Below are 17,736 nucleotides of genomic sequence, written 5' to 3' on the forward strand. Positions count from 1 at the left end.
ATTGAGTTTCTGGGAAAGCTTTATTTGCCAGTGTGAGTTTCTGCCAGAGCCTGATCCCAGAAGGGCAGTTGGTTCTCGCAGAAGCAGAGGAAGCAGGAGGACATTTTTGCTCCCTGGCTTCAGGTAGGATTTGGCTAAGATTTGGCTAAGATTTTAAACTGAGTTTGGGCTTGGCTCCTGTGGTCAAAGTCTAACTGTTGTGTGACTGTGTGTTGAAAGAGAGCCAGGTACTTAAGTTGATTGACAGCAGGCATTGTCCCCTGTTAATTGAGTTTCTGGGAAAGCTTTATTTGCCAGGCACCTTTACTAACTATCCTTTGCAGTACATACAGGAAAGGCACCTTTACTAACTATCCTTTGCAGTACATACAGGAAACAAAGCAACATAAACAAATACACAAAGACGTGGTTTGTTGCAGTCTGCACATAAAGTGCGTGCATATTACTTAACTGTACAAAGATCCCACTTGGCCACCACGCTCACCAAGAGATGCAACAAAAGCAAAACATTCCCATCACATGCACCAGCTGTCGCATGTTCCGCTTTTTCACACAAAAACTAGACAACTACATCTGCTCCAAATGCAAACAGATGACTCTGATGGAGCAGAGGATCCAACAGCTCGAGCACCGTATTAAGACCCTTAAGGACATTCAGGCACTCGAGCTCTTCTTGGACACTGCACAACACGCTGCTGTAGATCAGCAGCCTGCATCACACCAACACCACCAAGACCATGATCAGGAACCTTATGGGGAGATCAACTCAAAGGTAGACAACCCTCAGGCTTGGAAGGAGGTCACCCATAGAAGGAGACGCAGGACCAGGCAGCCTCCACAGAACTCCTCTGCTCAGCTGCATTTACACAACAGATTTGAAATTCTTACATCATTAACATACAATCAGGAAACACATCTTGTGGAGGACCACAGTTTCTTAGATACCACTCAGTGGACCATCCTGGATCAATGCGCAGGGGATAGCCCTGACAGGGACAGTGCATCACCACAGTCACACTTATGTAATCATGCAAATGCTCCATCCCCAATCATAGACCAGGAGCAACAGGAACATCCTTGGGAGAGTAATGGGCTCTCGGATGTATCTCAATGGATTGTCATTGATGAATGCACTGGGGATGTTGAGGAGGAGGACAACACTTTACACCTACATGATTCACTTCAACAGGAACACTCTTCAGGGGACATACACACTGTCTTGCACAAAAGGGACCCTGTCAATCCTCAAAGGAAACAGGTCTTGGTAGTAGGTGACTCCCTCCTTAGAGGAACGGAAGCCATCATTTCCAGACCGGATGGGATGGCTCGAGAAACATGCTGCCTCCCGGGGGCAAAAATACACCATATCACTCAGAGGCTCAGCAGGCTCCTAAAGCCCCATCACCCTCCCCACCTTATGTTGATTCATGTAGGTACCAATGACACCGCTAGGCATACTTTTCAAAAGATCACAAATGATTTTCGAGCTCTGGGAACAAAGCTAAAACTGTATAATGTACATGTGATCTTTTCATCCCTCCTCCCCGTTGTAGGACATGGCTCTACAAGGGCCGGAAAAATAGTACAGGTCAATAACTGGCTCAGAAAATGGTGTCAAGAGGAGCATTTTGGCTTCCTTGACCATGGTCTACTCTTCCAAGAGGATGGACTACTGGCAAGCGATGGGGTGCATCTCACACAAGTAGGAAAACATCTTTTTGCACACAGACTCACAAACCTCATCAGGCGCACTTTAAACTAAATCCGCTGGGGGAGGGGAACAACAGCCTGGCGAACACTATATTACCCACGACCACAGGGAACCGCCGAAAGGCTAAAAGGAGGGCTGCACAAACACAGCAAGGACCAAGTACAGAGAGCACAATAATCCCAAATAAACAGTTCGAGGGGAGGTCACAGGGGCTTACATGTCTTTACACTAATGCTCAGAGCATGGGAAATAAGCAAGACGAACTCCAACTCCTAGCACAGCACCACACATACGATGTCATAGGCATCACTGAAACCTGGTGGGATGACTCCCATCACTGGAATTTAACCATTGAGGGCTATAACCTCTTTCACATAAATAGAACAAAGGGGAGAGGAGGGGGAGTAGCTTTATATGTCAAAAACAGTTACGTTGCAGAAGAAATGCAAGACTGTAATCCGGGAAACCAGCTTGAAAGCATCTGGATAAGAATCAAGGGAACCGGGTCTCAAAAAGATCTTGTTGTGGGTGTCTACTACAGACCTCCGAGTCAGGATGAAGGACTTGATGAAGCCTTCTGTCAACAGCTGACCAAACAGGCACAAAGAAGAGATATAGTAGTCATGGGCGATTTCAATTATCCCGATATCTGCTGGAAAACAAACTCAGCCAAGAGTACAAAGTCCAACAAATTCCTCACTTGCCTTGCAGATAATTTTATGGTCCAGAAGGTAGAAGAGGCAACAAGGGGATCAGCAACTCTTGATCTAATCTTAACAAATGTGGAAGACCTGATCAATACAGTTGAAGTGGTTGGATCCTTAGGGGCAAGTGACCATGTGCTCCTGCAGTTTGCAATACAAAGGAATGCTGAAACTAAGACAAGTCAAACACGCATTCTGGACTTTAAGAGAGCTGACTTCCAAAAAATGAAGGAATTACTGAGCGGCATTCCATGGACGCCGATATTAAAAAACAAGGGAGTTAAGCATGGATGGGAGTTTTTCAAAAGTGAAATACTCAAGGCGCAAATGCAAACAGTGCCAACAAAGAAGAAAAATAAGACAAGTGCAAAGAAGCCAGAATGGATGTCCAAAGAACTTCTAACTGAGCTAAAGCTCAAAAGTGAAATGCACAAGAAGTGGAAAAGGGGAGAAATCACCAAAGAAGAATTCAAACGTATAGCCAACTCCTGTAGGGAAAAGGTTCGCAAGGCTAAAGCGCAAAATGAGCTCAGGCTTGCCAGGGACATAAAAAACAACAAAAAAGGTTTTTTTGCTTATGTTGGTAGAAAAAGGAAGAAAAAGGAGGCGATAGGGCCACTGCAAGGAGTAGATGGGGTGATGGTGACAGGGGATAGGGAAAAGGCAGAACTGCTTAATGCCTTCTTTGCCTCGGTCTTCTCACAAAAAGAAAGCCATCTTCAACCTCAGCAACATGGAATGGACGAAGGATTGGGGGAAATCCAACCCCAAATAGGGAAACAAGTTGTCCAGGAACACCTGGCCACTCTAAACGAATTCAAGTCCCCAGGGCCAGATCAGCTACACCCAAGAGTACTGAAGGAACTAGCGGAAGTTATTTCAGAACCACTGGCAATTATCTTCGAGAGTTCTTGGAGAACAGGAGAAGTCCCAGCAGATTGGAGGAGGGCGAATGTGGTCCCTATCTTCAAGAAGGGAAAAAAGAACGACCCAAACAATTACCGTCCGGTCAGCCTCACATCAATACCAGGCAAGATTCTGGAAAAGATCATTAAGGAAGTGGTCTGCAAACACTTAGAAACAAATGCGGTCATTGCTAATAGTCAACACGGATTTACCAAAAACAAGTCATGCCAGACTAATCTGATCTCTTTTTTCGATAGAGTTACGAGTTGGGTCGATACAGGGAATGCCGTGGATGTAGCATATCTAGATTTCAGTAAGGCCTTCGACAAAGTCCCCCACGACCTTCTGGCAAACAAACTAGTAAAATGTGGGCTAGACAAAACTACGGTTAGGTGGATCTGTAATTGGCTAAGCGAACGAACCCAAAGGGTGCTCACCAATGCGTCGTCTTCATCATGGAAAGAAGTGACAAGTGGAGTGCCGCAGGGCTCCGTCCTGGGCCCGGTTCTGTTCAACATCTTTATTAACGACTTAGACGAAGGGTTAGAAGGCACGATCATCAAGTTTGCAGATGACACCAAACTCGGAGGGATAGCTAACACTCCAGAAGACAGGAGCAGAATTCAAAACGATCTTGACAGACTAGAGAGATGGGCCGAAACTAACAAAATGAAGTTCAACAGGGACAAATGCAAAATACTTCACTTCGGCAGAAAAAATGGAAATCAAAGATACAGAATGGGGGACGCCTGGCTTGACAGCAGTGTGTGCGAAAAAGATCTTGGAGTCCTCGTGGACAACAAGTTAAACATGAGCCTACAATGTGATGCGGCAGCTAAAAAAGCCAATGGGATTTTGGCCTGCATCAATAGGGGAATAACGTCTAGATCCAGGGAAGTCATGCTCCCCCTCTATTCTGCCTTGGTCAGACCACACCTGGAATACTGTGTCCAGTTTTGGGCACCGCAGATGAAGGGAGATGCTGACAAGCTGGAAAGCGTCCAGAGGAGGGCAACTAAAATGATTAAGGGTCTGGAGAACAAGCCCTATGAGGAGAGGCTTAAAGAGCTGGGCATGTTTAGCCTGCAGAAGAGAAGGCTGAGAGGAGACATGATAGCCATGTACAAATATGTGAGGGGAAGTCATAGGGAGGAGGGAGCAAGCTTATTTTCTGCTGCCCTGCAGACTAGGACACGGAACAATGGCTTCAAACTACAGGAAAGGAGATTCCACCTGAACATCAGGAAGAACTTCCTCACTGTGAGGGCTGTTCGGCAGTGGAACTCTCTCCCCCGGAATGTGGTGGAGGCACCTTCTTTGGAAGCTTTTAAGCAGAGGCTGGATGGCCATCTGTCGGGGGTGCTTTGAATGCGATTTCCTGCTTCTTAGCGGGGGGTTGGACTAGATGGCCCTTGAGGTCTCTTCCAACTCTACTATTCTATGATTCTATGATTCTATGATTCTATGATGCCAATACACAATAATACAAAAGAATAAAAACATAAGCAGTTAAATACAGATTTAAAACAATACAAAATACTTGAGCCATTCATCCACAGAACCTTGTACATAAACCTTAGTCCAGACCGAGTCGAAGCCAACAAAACTCATTCTTTGAACACTTTGTTCAACACTTGTTTGTCCCTTTAAAGTATAAAACCATATTGTACCACACTCCCCCCCCCCATACTACTACTAATAAGAATAACAACAACAACCACTACTACTACTACATTATTTTTGTATCCCGCCACCATCTCCCTGAAGGGACGCAGGGCACCTTACATGGGGACCAAGCCCAATCAGACAAAGGTCAAAATATAACACAATAAAAATACATATACCAACATCATAAAGGACATAATTAAAAACATAATTCATCCTACAACAACCAGTATTTAGCCAAGCGTAATGGCCGTTTCCGAGCTGGGGCAAGGGGAAGGCTTGTGCAATACAGCTGCGAGGGAAGGGCTGATGGCAGAGTGCGAGAGGCCGATGAGAAGTTAAGGCTGGAAGGGCCAGTCAGGATAGTACAAGCCCAGGACAGGGACAATAGTAAAGTGCAAGTCGAGAATGTAGTTATAGCTAGAGGGATCCAGTCATTTAGTGAACTGAATTAATCAAAGGCACATTGGAACAGCCATGTTTTTAGGTCTGTACAAAAAGTGGGCAGGGTGAGCGCTAGACCCAGGAGTGTGTGGGCTGGGTGGGAGAGGGTTCAAAGGCCTTTCCGCATTGAAACCCCTTTTCCCTCCCTCCCTCCCTCCCTCCCTCCCCTCTCAGGCTGCCAGGTTCCCTCCTCTCTCTTCTCTCCTCTCTCTCCTCTGCCTCCTCCTCCTCTTCGGTAGGGTGGCCAGGGCCAGGAGCTTCCTTGAGGAAACAAGGCTGCAGTGGAGGGAGGGCAAGCTCATGCTTTTCTGCCGTGGATGCGCTGAGGAAGAAGTGCCCGGCTCCTCCTCCTTGTCAGTTTCAGCGAAGCATGAGGACCTCTTCGCCCTCACTCAAGTGCAGCCTTGTTACCTCAGGGAGGCACCTGCTTTCGTTCAGTCACAAGGACAAGGACTGCAAACGGTGACAGCTGCCTCTCAGCAACACCCGCCTCCCTCCTTCCCTCCCTCACCCGAGTATAAGCCAAGGGGGGCTTTTTCAGTATTAAAAACATGCTGAAAAGCCGGCTTATACTTGAGTAATTGTTTGTAGTTCCATCGTTACCATTAGAAACCTTCCTTCTGTATCTGTCTTAACCATGTGGAGGTGCCAGAGTTTGGGGAGATAGAATACCAGGCCCTTTCTTTTAGAAGTTCCCACGGAAGCCCATTCTTCTCCCAGTCATTTTTGTTTTCAGCCTTACAGAATCAAGGGATAACCTTTCAGGCCCTTGACGGTTCTTCCCAAAGGCATCCAAGGAAGACCTTTTCTCTCCATGGCCTCCAGTTTTCTTCGGATTTCCCCGGGATGGAGGAAAAAGAAGAAAAGGGGGAAGTGGGCAAAGGTGAAGGGAGTCGGCAGGAAGGAGGCTTTGTGGCTGGAGCTGTGCCTGTCTTTGCATCTCATCATGGGCTCTACAGAGGGAATGCATGAATGCCTGAATGGAACTTAGTTCAGCATGGACTCAATTTGTGAACGTGGTTGTGAATTAGCCAGTTGGGAAGGCAGGTCCTTCTTAGTTTGGAAGATTCATTTGGGAAATGTGGCCGGAGTGACCCTTTGAGATGCCGAGGAAGCAGAGTGGGGAGTCCCTGTGGCAGGGGAGATAAGGACACAATCGATAAAGAAATCCTTGTTTCTTTCAGCATTTAGCACAATGCTGGTAATTCACGGAAACCCATGATCCAGAATATGTTACACCCTTGAATGCTGGGAGGAGTTCTGCCAGCCAGCCTGCCTTGTGTTCCTTTAACCACGTTTGGGTTTGACCCAATGAAATGGGTGTGGCCCTCCAATATTGGAAAAGGGTTCAGTTCTCTCCTTCTATGATTCCTTCCTTCTCTTATCCTGTCCTTCTGTGTTTCCTCCCTTCCTTCCATCTTTCCTTTCTTCTTTCCTTTTTCGCTTTGTTTATCTTGAGCCAGAGGTATGCGGCTTCATGTCTAACCTTTTGCTTCTTCTTTCTTGACCAGGACATGAGAGTTCTCTGGAGCCACCCCTGCCGTGATGGGAAACGAACCAGCTTCTAGTCGATATTAAGGCATTTGGAAACCAAAGTGCAGTAAGGAAACCAGTCCTCTAGGAAAAAGGATTCCTCTCAAGGGGCTGATCCTGCAGAATTCCTACATTCACTTTGGATTATAGAGTAGAACCATAGAGTCGGAAGAGACTGCATGAGGCACCCAGTCCAGGCCTCTGCCGGGCAGGAAAAGTGCAAAGTACCCCTGACAGATGAGCATCTAGCCTCTGTTTAAAGGATTCCAAAGGAGCCTCCACTGCATTTTGAGGCAGAGAGTTCCACCGCTGAACAGCTCTTTTTCAGTCAGGAAGTTCTTCTTAATGTTCAGATGGAATCTACTTTCCTGTAATTTGAACCCACTGCTGTGAGTAATCAGAAAGGGAAAAAACAAGAATCAAGCATCAATATTGGATTTAAATGTACATAACACTGCTGACATGGAGAAGAAATCATATAAATGTATTGAATGTGGAAAGAGCTTTAGTTATAGTACAACTCTACAAACACATCAAAGGACTCACACTGGGGAGAAACCCTATAAATGCCTGGAGTGTGGACAGAGCTTTACTCGGAAGGGAAGCTTACAAACACATCAAAGAACTCACACTGGGGAGAAACCCTTTACATGCCTGGAGTGTGGACAGAGCTTTACTCGGAAGGGAAGCTTACAAACACATCAAAGGACTCACACTGGGGAGAAACCCTATAAGTGCTGGGAGTGTGGCCAGAGCTTCATTCATAGTACAAGTCTCCGTGTACATCAAAGGACTCACACTGGGGAGAAACCCTATAACTGCCTGGAGTGTGAACAGAGCTTCACTGATCGTTCAGGCTTACGTAGACATCAAAGGATTCACACTGGGGAGAAACCCTATACATGCCTGGAGTGTGGACAGAGTTTTACTCGGAAGGGAAGCTTACAAACACATCAAAGAACTCACACTGGTGAGAAACCCTATAAATGCCTAGAGTGTGAACAGAGCTTCACTTGTAGTTCAGGTCTATGTATACATCAAAGGACTCACACTGGGGAGAAACCCTATAAATGCCTAGAGTGTGAACAGAGCTTCACTTGTAGTTCAGGTCTACGTATACATCAAAGGACTCACACTGGGGAGAAACCCTTTAAATGCCTGGAGTGTGAACAGAGCTTCACCCGGAGTTCAGATCTACATTCACATCAAAGGACTCACACTGGGGAGAAACACTTTAAATGCCTGGAGTGTGGACAGAGCTTCTCTCAGAGTTCAGGCCTACGTTCACATCAAAGGACTCACACTGGGGAGAAACCCTATACATGCCTGGAGTGTGGACAGAGCTTTACTCATAGTTCAGGCCTACGTAGACATCAAAGAACTCACACTGGGGAGAAACCCTATACATGCCTGGAGTGTGGACAGAACTTCACTCATAGTTCAGGCCTACGTAGACATCAAAGGACTCACACTGGGGAGAAACCCTATAACTGCCTAGAGTGTGGACAGAGCTTCGCTCAGAAGGGAAGCTTACATACACATCAAAGGACTCACACTGGGGAGAAACCCTATAAATGCCTGGAGTGTGGACAGAGCTTCACTCATAGTTCAGGCCTACGTAGACATCAAAGGACTCACACTGGGGAGAAACCCTATACATGCCTGGAGTGTGGACAGAGCTTTACTCATAGTTCAGGCCTACGTAGACATCAAAGAACTCACACTGGGGAGAAACCCTATACATGCCTGGAGTGTGGACAGAGCTTCACTCAGAATTCAGACCTACGTTCACATCAAAGGACTCACACTGGGGAGAAACCCTATACATGCCTGGAGTGTGGACAGAGCTTTACTCATAGTTCAGGCCTACGTAGACATCAAAGGACTCACACTGGGGAGAAACCCTATAAATGCCTGGAGTGTGGACAGAGCTTTGCTCAGAGGGGAAATCTACGTTCACATCAAAGAACTCACACTGGGGAGAAACTCTATAACTGCCTGGAGTGTGGACACAGCTTCGTTCAGAAGTCAGGCCTACGTTCGCATCAAAGGACTCACACTGGGGAGAAAACTTATATGTGCCTGGAGTGTGGACAGAGCTTTGTTCATAGTTCAGGCCTACGTAAACATCAAAGGACTCACACTGGGGAGAAACCCTATACATGCCGGGAGTGTGGAAAGAGCTTTACTCGTAGTTCAGGTCTACGTTTACATAAAAGAACTCACACTGGGGGGGAACCATAGAAATGCATGGAGTATGGACAGAGCTTTTCACAGAATAACATTATGCATAGACATCATAGAATTCAGCCTGGAGAGAATGGTGTTAATTGACACCAGAGTGTCATTCTAACAAGTAGAAATGCAATGCAACTCTTGCAAATTTTGGAAATGCAAGCTCAAAGTTGGGACATTTCATCACATGTGGTGTATTGTTGTCAAGGACAGAACGCCACAAGATCAAAGATAACAGAGTTTATTGAATTACAGAACTCAAAAATGCCCGTAAAATACAAGGGCCAGGCAGTATTAGCCTTTAAAAGCAAAAAGGGGCAAGGAAAAACGTTCAAAAGATAAACCGGATTAAACCGGAGTTTAATCCGGGTAAAAACAAACTGCTTGCTTCAGCCTGGGGATAAACAAAACAAAAGCCGAGGAACAAACTATACAAAAGAATGCAACTAATTGGCAGCAGATTCCTCTCTGCTGCCAGCACTGTGCTTTGAGTAACTTGCGTCACTCCTACACACAGCAGGCAGGATTTCCAACACGAACAGATCAGCCGAGGATTGTAGCAGTAGAGTAGACCCAGTTCCTTTCCGTAGATCAAAGCCAGAAGCAGACGTTTGTAGTTTCCAAGTCCGAGTAGGGGGAAGTCAAGCCGTGGTCAGTTCAGTCCGAAATTCAAAGCAGGAGATGGCGTCCGTCAAGAAGACGACGGAAGGTCAAAGCTAATGAGAGTAAGCACAGGTTTGCACAAACAAAAGCCCACACAATTCCTCCCGCCGTCTGACCCTGAATTCCAAAACAACTTACGTATCAGCACACGAAAACACACCAGTCTTCAGGAAAGCGTCCCACACAGATCCCAAGCGTTCGTCCAGATTACCTTGCCCAACGCAATTTGCAATTGCTCCCAAGCCCCATTTTATGCCAGTTACAAATCCTCATCACTATCAGCTGCCCTCCTTAACCCGGGCGTTTCCTCATCACTTTCCTCATCAGAGCTGGAACACCTCTGACTACGCCCCACAGCATCTCCAGCTGTGGATCCCGTCCCATCCCTCCAGCTTGTCCATGGGTCTAATCCTGAAGGTCCCCATTCATCTTCCATCCCATCATTGCCAGTGGCACCCAATTCCTCCCTCACCCGAGTCCAATCCATCTCATCCTCCTCCGAGCTAACCAGCCCCTCCTCCATTCTCTCCGTAAACCCCTCAAAAGACTCTTCGTCAGATGGTGCTGCAAAAATATCTCGCAGTCTCTTTCTTTCTCGCTCCTCGAGAGTATCTGACTCTCGAGGAGTCTTACGCCCACGTCTGCCAGTAACAGAGCCATGAGGCTCAATCATAACACTATCCCCTCTCACAAAGGCCTCCTCCCCCGAAGGCGGAGAGGTGGCAGTGATACCCTCCGCTATAGCACCACGACGACTGGAGGTATCTAATTTCAACAGCGAACGATGGAAAACTGGATGGACCTTTAAACTAGACGGTAAACGCAAACGAAACGCAACGGAAGAAATCTTTTTAACGATAGGAAAGGGACCCAAATACCGAGGCGCAAACTTTCCCCCAGCCTGTTTAATATGTTTGGAAGACAACCACACCAAATCCCCTTCTTCCAACTCCTCCCCTGCCTGCCTGTGGCGGTCAGCCTGAGTCTTTTGCGTTGCCTTAGCTTCCAACAGTAAGCGACGGGCAACATCATGCAATGCAGCCATTTCCGAAGAGCGGTACACAGGGTCAGAAGAGACCACATTGGTCGACGGCGCCACACCTCCCCGTGGGTGAAAACCATAAGTTAGCTCAAATGGCGTATGCTGACTAGACGTGTGCACCGCATTGTTGTAAGCGAACTCCGCCACCGGTAACCACTTCACCCAAGCAGTGGGTTGATCTAAACAAAAACAACGTAAATATTGCTCTAAGAGCCCATTAACCCGTTCCGACTGTCCATCCGTTTGCGGATGAAAGGCTGAAGAAACGTTTAACTTAGTACCTAAGCACTCATGGAAGTGTTTCCAAAAGCGTGACACAAATTGCGGAGCCCTATCCGAAATAATCACCTCGGGTGCTCTGTGCAAACGATAGATGTGCTTAGTAAACAGTAAGGCCAACGTAGGGGCCGCCGGAATGGTTGAACAAGGAATAAAATGAGCCAGTTTGCTAAATAAATCCACCACCACCCAAATACAAGTATAACCCCCAGACTTAGGCAAATCCGAAATGAAATCCATGGAAATGATTTGCCATGGCCTCTCGGGAACAGGTAGAGACGACAACAACCCTCTAGGGCGCCCAACAGGCGTCTTACTCTGCTGGCAAACAGCGCAGCTGTCACAAAAGCGCAGAATGTCTTGCCGCATCTTTGGCCACCAGTAGCTCCTGGTGATAAGCTGCACGGTCTTGAACCTGCCAAAGTGCCCAGCCATGGGTTCGTCATGGTGGGCTCTAATCACCTCCAACCTGAGGGCCCCCACTGGTACATAGACCTGCCCCCTGCGTACCAATACTCCGTCTTGATCTTGTAGGTGAGGCAGTATTGTACGGTTACCTGCTGATAACAGCATAAGTTGCTTCTGAGTCCACACATCATCCCTCTGAGCCTCAAGGATCTGGTCATGTAACCCGAGCTCATTATCTACAACACATAGAGAGGCAGTAGGCAAGATGGTCTGACATACTACCTGCCCATTGGTCTTAAACTCCGGCTTGCGGGATAAAGCATCGGCCCGCAAGTTTGCCTTCCCCTCCACGAACTGCACTTTGAAGTTAAACCTGGAGAAAAACAAAGCCCATCGGATTTGACGCTGGTTTAACTTCTTTGCTGTTTGCAAGTGCTCTAAATTCTTGTGATCAGATCTGACCACGATTTGGTGCCGCGCCCCTTCTAGCCAGTGCCGCCACACCTCAAACGCCACCTTAATCGCCAACAACTCCTTCTCCCATATGGTATAGTTCTGCTCGAATGGTGTTAGTTGCCGCGAGTAAAATCCACAGGGACGCAAGGTCCCTGAGGAATCTTTCTGAGACAATACAGCCCCCAACGCGTAGCTAGAAGCGTCCGCTTCTACCACGAACGGTTTGTCAACATCAGGATGTGTTAGTATGTTGTCTGATTGAAAACTAGACTTTAGTTGTAAAAACGCGTCGTGAGCTTCCCGCCCCCACACAAATGGCTGTTTCTTACGCAGGAGTTGCGTCAAAGGCACCGTGAGCTTTGCAAAATTCGGAATAAACTCCCGGTAGTAATTAGCGAATCCTAAGAACCTTTGCACATCCTTCTTAGTCTTAAGCTCCTGCCATGAGTTGACGGCGTCAACCTTATGTGGGTCCATTTTAAGTTCCCTACCTGACACTACATGACCTAGGAACTCCACTTCAGGCACATGAAAGACGCACTTGGAAGCCTTGGCGAAGAGCCCATTAGCCCGCAGACGGTGCAGAACCTGCTTGACATGTTGACGATGTTCTTTCTCGTCCTTAGAAAAAATCAAGATATCATCCAAATAAATCACTAAAAATTGGTCAATTAGGTCCCTGAACACATCGTTCATGAACCTCTGGAAGACCGCAGGCGCATTGCAAAGTCCGAAAGGCATGACTCGGAACTCGTGGCATCCGAAACACGTGTTAAATGCCGTCTTCCATTCATCACCTTCCCGTATTCGGATTAAGTTATATGCCCCCCGCAGGTCAAGCTTGGTAAAGACCTTGGCCCCTTGCACCCTTGATAACAGTTCCGAGATTAAAGGTAGCGGGTACCTATCCCGAATGGTGTATTTGTTTAGGATCCGATAGTCGCAGACCAACCTAAGTTCCCCAGTCTTTTTGGCTACAAAGAATACTGGTGCCGCAGTTGGAGAGCTAGATGGGCAAATAAACCCCTTGGCTAAATTTTCATCTAGAAACTCTCGCAAAGCTTGCCTTTCCGGTACAGTCAAGGCATACAGCCTTCCTGCTGGCAATTTCGCACCTTCCGCTAACTTAATGGCGCAATCATACGGCCTGTGCGGCGGTAACTTGTCCGCTTCTTTTTTACAAAATACATCAGAGAACTCCCCATACTCAGCAGGCACTCCCTCCATATCAGATTGAGTAACGTTCAGAGTGCAACAATCCTGCCTCTTTAAGGTCAATATACGTGTCACCCAATCTACTTGTGGATTTACTACAGCTAGCCAATCCATCCCCAGGATCACATCGTATCTAGGCAAGCTCGTAATATCCCACACAAACGTTCCCGTTACTCCCTGCACTTCCCACATTACTGCTGAGGTTTCATGGTTAACCACCCCAGTCTCCAGCAGTCTCCCATCCGCTCCTTCCACCCACACGTCGCATGCCTTGCGCACTCTAGGAATGCCATGCTTCCTAGCAAACTCAATATCTACATAAGAGACCGTAGCCCCTGAGTCCAGCAGTGCCAAAGTAGAAACAAGTTCCCTTCCCCCAACAGATAATGTAATGGGTACGAAAACATGCTTCCTCCCCTCAGTTGACTGCTTTAGAAGCCCTAATGCGTTGGACTCACGTCACACTAGGGCTGGCCTTTTCCCGAAAGCTGAGAAGGTTTCACATTACAGTTTTTGGCAAAATGCCCAGCATTTCCACAGTACAAACACAACCCCAGCTGCCTCCTACGGCTCTTTTCCTCTGTAGACAGCTTTTTAAAGACCCCAAGCTCCATAGGCTCTTCCCCCATCACCACAGGTGCCCTGGTTACATGCATGGGTGGCGCACACATTGCTTTCGAGTGTTTACGGGCCTCGAACCTGGCGTCCAAACGCAGCACCTTAGCTACTAAGGCATCCCAATTTTCAGCCGGCTCCAAGCGTGCTAATTCATCCTGGAGATAATCACTTAACCCAGCAGTAAACAAAAGCATGAATGCATTTTCCCCCCAGTCCAGCTGGTGTCGATACAAGTTAAACTTATTTAAGTAATCCAAAACAGTCCCCTTTCCCTGTTTCAACCGATACAGAGCCCACCCAGCATTCTCCGTGCGGAGAGGATCCCCAAAAGTGTCAATTAGTAACTTTTTGAAATTATTCAAATTGTCCTTGACTGGGTCATTTCCCAAAATTAAATTAGTGGCCCATTGTCCTGCGGGACCGGTCAACAAACTCAAAATAAATGCCACCTTGCTAGTGTCTGTAGGGAAAGCATGAGCACTGAGCTGGGAAAAATAAAGCTCCACTTGTGCCAAAAAGGTTGGCAACTTGCACCTGGTTCCGTCAAAGCGTTCAGGAGTCAAAACATGTCCTTTAACAGCATAAGCTGTTTGACTGACGGTAAAAGCCGTTTGTAATTGCTCGAACTTAGCCCTTAACTCATCCATCGTCTTCCTGACGGGTTTTATTACTGCAATAACTTTTTTATGGGCGTTGGGCAATCTGTCAAGGACAGAACGCCACAAGATCAAAGATAACAGAGTTTATTGAATTACAGAACTCAAAAATGCCCGTAAAATACAAGGGCCAGGCAGTATTAGCCTTTAAAAGCAAAAAGGGGCAAGGAAAAACGTTCAAAAGATAAACCGGATTAAACTGGAGTTTAATCCGGGTAAAAACAAACTGCTTGCTTCAGCCTGGGGATAAACAAAACAAAAGCCGAGGAACAAACTATACAAAAGAATGCAACTAATTGGCAGCAGATTCCTCTCTGCTGCCAGCACTGTGCTTTGAGTAACTTGCGTCACTCCTACACACAGCAGGCAGGATTTCCAACACGAACAGATCAGCCGAGGATTGTAGCAGTAGAGTAGACCCAGTTCCTTTCCGTAGATCAAAGCCAGAAGCAGACGTTTGTAGTTTCCAAGTCCGAGTAGGGGGAAGTCAAGCCGTGGTCAGTTCAGTCCGAAATTCAAAGCAGGAGATGGCGTCCGTCAAGAAGACGACGGAAGGTCAAAGCTAATGAGAGTAAGCACAGGTTTGCACAAACAAAAGCCCACACAATTCCTCCCGCCGTCTGACCCTGAATTCCAAAACAACTTACGTATCAGCACACGAAAACACACCAGTCTTCAGGAAAGCGTCCCACACAGATCCCAAGCGTTCGTCCAGATTACCTTGCCCAACGCAATTTGCAATTGCTCCCAAGCCCCATTTTATGCCAGTTACAAATCCTCATCACTATCAGCTGCCCTCCTTAACCCGGGCGTTTCCTCATCACTTTCCTCATCAGAGCTGGAACACCTCTGACTACGCCCCACAGCATCTCCAGCTGTGGATCCCGTCCCATCCCTCCAGCTTGTCCATGGGTCTAATCCTGAAGGTCCCCATTCATCTTCCATCCCATCATTGCCAGTGGCACCCAATTCCTCCCTCACCCGAGTCCAATCCATCTCATCCTCCTCCGAGCTAACCAGCCCCTCCTCCATTCTCTCCGTAAACCCCTCAAAAGACTCTTCGTCAGATGGTGCTGCAAAAATATCTCGCAGTCTCTTTCTTTCTCGCTCCTCGAGAGTATCTGACTCTCGAGGAGTCTTACGCCCACGTCTGCCAGTAACAGAGCCATGAGGCTCAATCATAACAATTGTAGAAAGATTGAACTAAAAATACAGTGTTCCCTCACTTATCCCGGGGGTTAGGTTCCAGGACCACCCGCAATAAGTGAAAATCCGCGAAGTAGGGATGCTATATATTTCTACATTATTTTAGTAGTTATACACTATTTTAGGTCTTTATCAAGAAATCATGTGTTGATAAATCGCCTCCTTCTCCTCTTGTTGCCGCTTGGGCTCCTTTTCTCTCCCTTTGGCTTCTCCTTCCTCCCTTCCTTAGGCTGTACATTGTAATTTTTTATTATTTATAGTCGTCTTTTAGAGTTTATTGAAAAACCGCAAAACAGTGAATCCGAAAAGAGCGAAGTAGTGAGGGAACTCTGTACGTTCCATTCTGGAAGTAATTATATTATCTAAAGGGAGTAGAATAATGAGAGATAAAAATTAACAGATAGAACGAGGCCTTTAGGCATTTATCCCTGTCGTTTGTTAGTTCAGTTGTGTCTCTATGAAGGTAACTGTTTCGCAGGTCTGTTTGTTTCTGATTTAGTTTTGTATCTCATGTAGTAGTTAGTTTCATGTGTAGTTGAAGCATTATATACAATTTCTGCCTTTTTTGTAATGTTGCTTTTAATCTCTCTTTTTTAATTTATTTTTTGCCACAAAGAGGGGGATTTATAAGGGACAAAACTGCTGAAACTGTCAACTTGTTTTGTTCTCAACCCAAAGGTTTCCTGTTCTTTGGATGCCGAGCGTTCAGGGAAGAGTGAGGTCTGTGAGATCAGTGAGTAGAAAACATGACACAATTTAGATAATGGTTTGTGACACAACAACAACCCTTGTAGTAGTCAATGGGATATTCTGTATGCCTTCTTTAATGTCAAGTAAGATATTGTGCTCAGATATAAAGATTTATAAAGGAAACACCACAATGGATATAAAACAATGGGAAGCGCGGGCAGCAGATTATATGTGCTCACCACACCTCACACAGATAGGACCACGTGTGCTATAAACATGGAAGATGTGATACATTCACACAAGATACAGGAATGGGATGTGTTTGTGTTACTCCTGCTCAGCTAATGTTATGGTCTGATGGAAATATAATAGAACCCGATAAACAAACATTCGGTTGAAATGTAAATGTAACATAACTTTTGTTCAAGATGATGAAACTGGGAATTTGGTGTACGTGGTGGAGAATGGAGACAGTGAAATAGACTTGAAGTTTAAAAAGTTATCCATAAATATAAGATAAGGAATTAATTGGGAAAAATTAAATATACTAGTAAAAACGAATCAGCAGGTGAAGAAACATTTGGAGAGTTATGAGGAAAGAAGTAAGAAAGGTTTTGTTAGGATCCAAGAGGTTGATAGAGAACGTCAGAGCGTGGCCGCATAAGGAAGCAGCCCGACAGAACGTCACTGGTGTGATGAAATCAACGGATATTCACCCAAAGTGGCAGCAGCATGTTTACATCTATTGATGCACCCAATAGTAAGGTGAGGGCTACAAGGAGGGACTGATCGATTTTCTGTATTTGAAAACAAAATGCAATACTTAGAAACGTAATTGTGAACTGTGATGTATGTTGACTCTATTGAGAGGGTTGATGGGCCAAAGGGCCTGCATTTCTATTCTATTTCTATTCTATTTCTGATTGCTTTTAATTATGCATTATTAAGGTGTCTGCTTCAACTTATTATATTAAAGATGCAACCTGCCTTCTTCCAGAGGAGAGGCAAGTGTCCGTATGTCGCCACTATGTTTCCGGAACATCTTGTGGTCGGCCGATGTGGTTAATGTGGTTAAGCTACTTACTGGAACATAAGTGAACAACATGTTTTTCTACAAATGTTGTTCATGATAAAGGAAGCACACTTGCAACACTCTGTACTGCTCCAAAGAAATGAGGAACTTCTTAGTTGTAAACAAGGGCATTATATATTGAGCTTCATTTCAAATGTTCTTCACGGCGGTCACCTTTGATTTCTCCGTCCGTCTATACTGCAGTATAATAAAGGTACTTGTTTTAAACTCTG

The 17,736-nt window shown here is 46.1% G+C and overlaps 4 protein-coding genes across 4 annotated transcripts in view; 3 read left to right on the forward strand and 1 right to left on the reverse strand.

The window, feature by feature from the left end:
- Positions 1-17,734, forward strand: part of LOC134294571 (zinc finger protein 850-like) — a 29,664-nt gene extending 11,930 nt beyond the window's left edge. Inside the window, exon 2 of the mRNA XM_062966114.1 lies at positions 6,942-17,734. Coding sequence (XP_062822184.1) covers positions 7,426-9,207 — 1,782 coding nt within the window. The 5' untranslated portion in view covers positions 6,942-7,425 and the 3' untranslated portion in view covers positions 9,208-17,734. The remainder of the gene's footprint in view (positions 1-6,941) is intronic.
- Positions 1-17,736, forward strand: part of LOC134294598 (zinc finger and SCAN domain-containing protein 2-like) — a 239,348-nt gene that overhangs the window by 80,690 nt on the left and 140,922 nt on the right. The gene's annotated exons all lie outside the window — the stretch shown is intronic.
- LOC134294572 (zinc finger protein 658B-like) overlaps positions 1-17,736 on the reverse strand; it is a 139,790-nt gene that overhangs the window by 18,346 nt on the left and 103,708 nt on the right. The gene's annotated exons all lie outside the window — the stretch shown is intronic.
- LOC134294595 (zinc finger protein 84-like) overlaps positions 1-17,736 on the forward strand; it is a 141,539-nt gene that overhangs the window by 11,912 nt on the left and 111,891 nt on the right. The window lies entirely within an intron of this gene.

The sequence above is a fragment of the Anolis carolinensis genome, unplaced genomic scaffold (assembly GCF_035594765.1).
Source record: "Anolis carolinensis isolate JA03-04 unplaced genomic scaffold, rAnoCar3.1.pri scaffold_17, whole genome shotgun sequence".
Taxonomy (NCBI): Eukaryota; Metazoa; Chordata; class Lepidosauria; order Squamata; family Dactyloidae; genus Anolis; species Anolis carolinensis.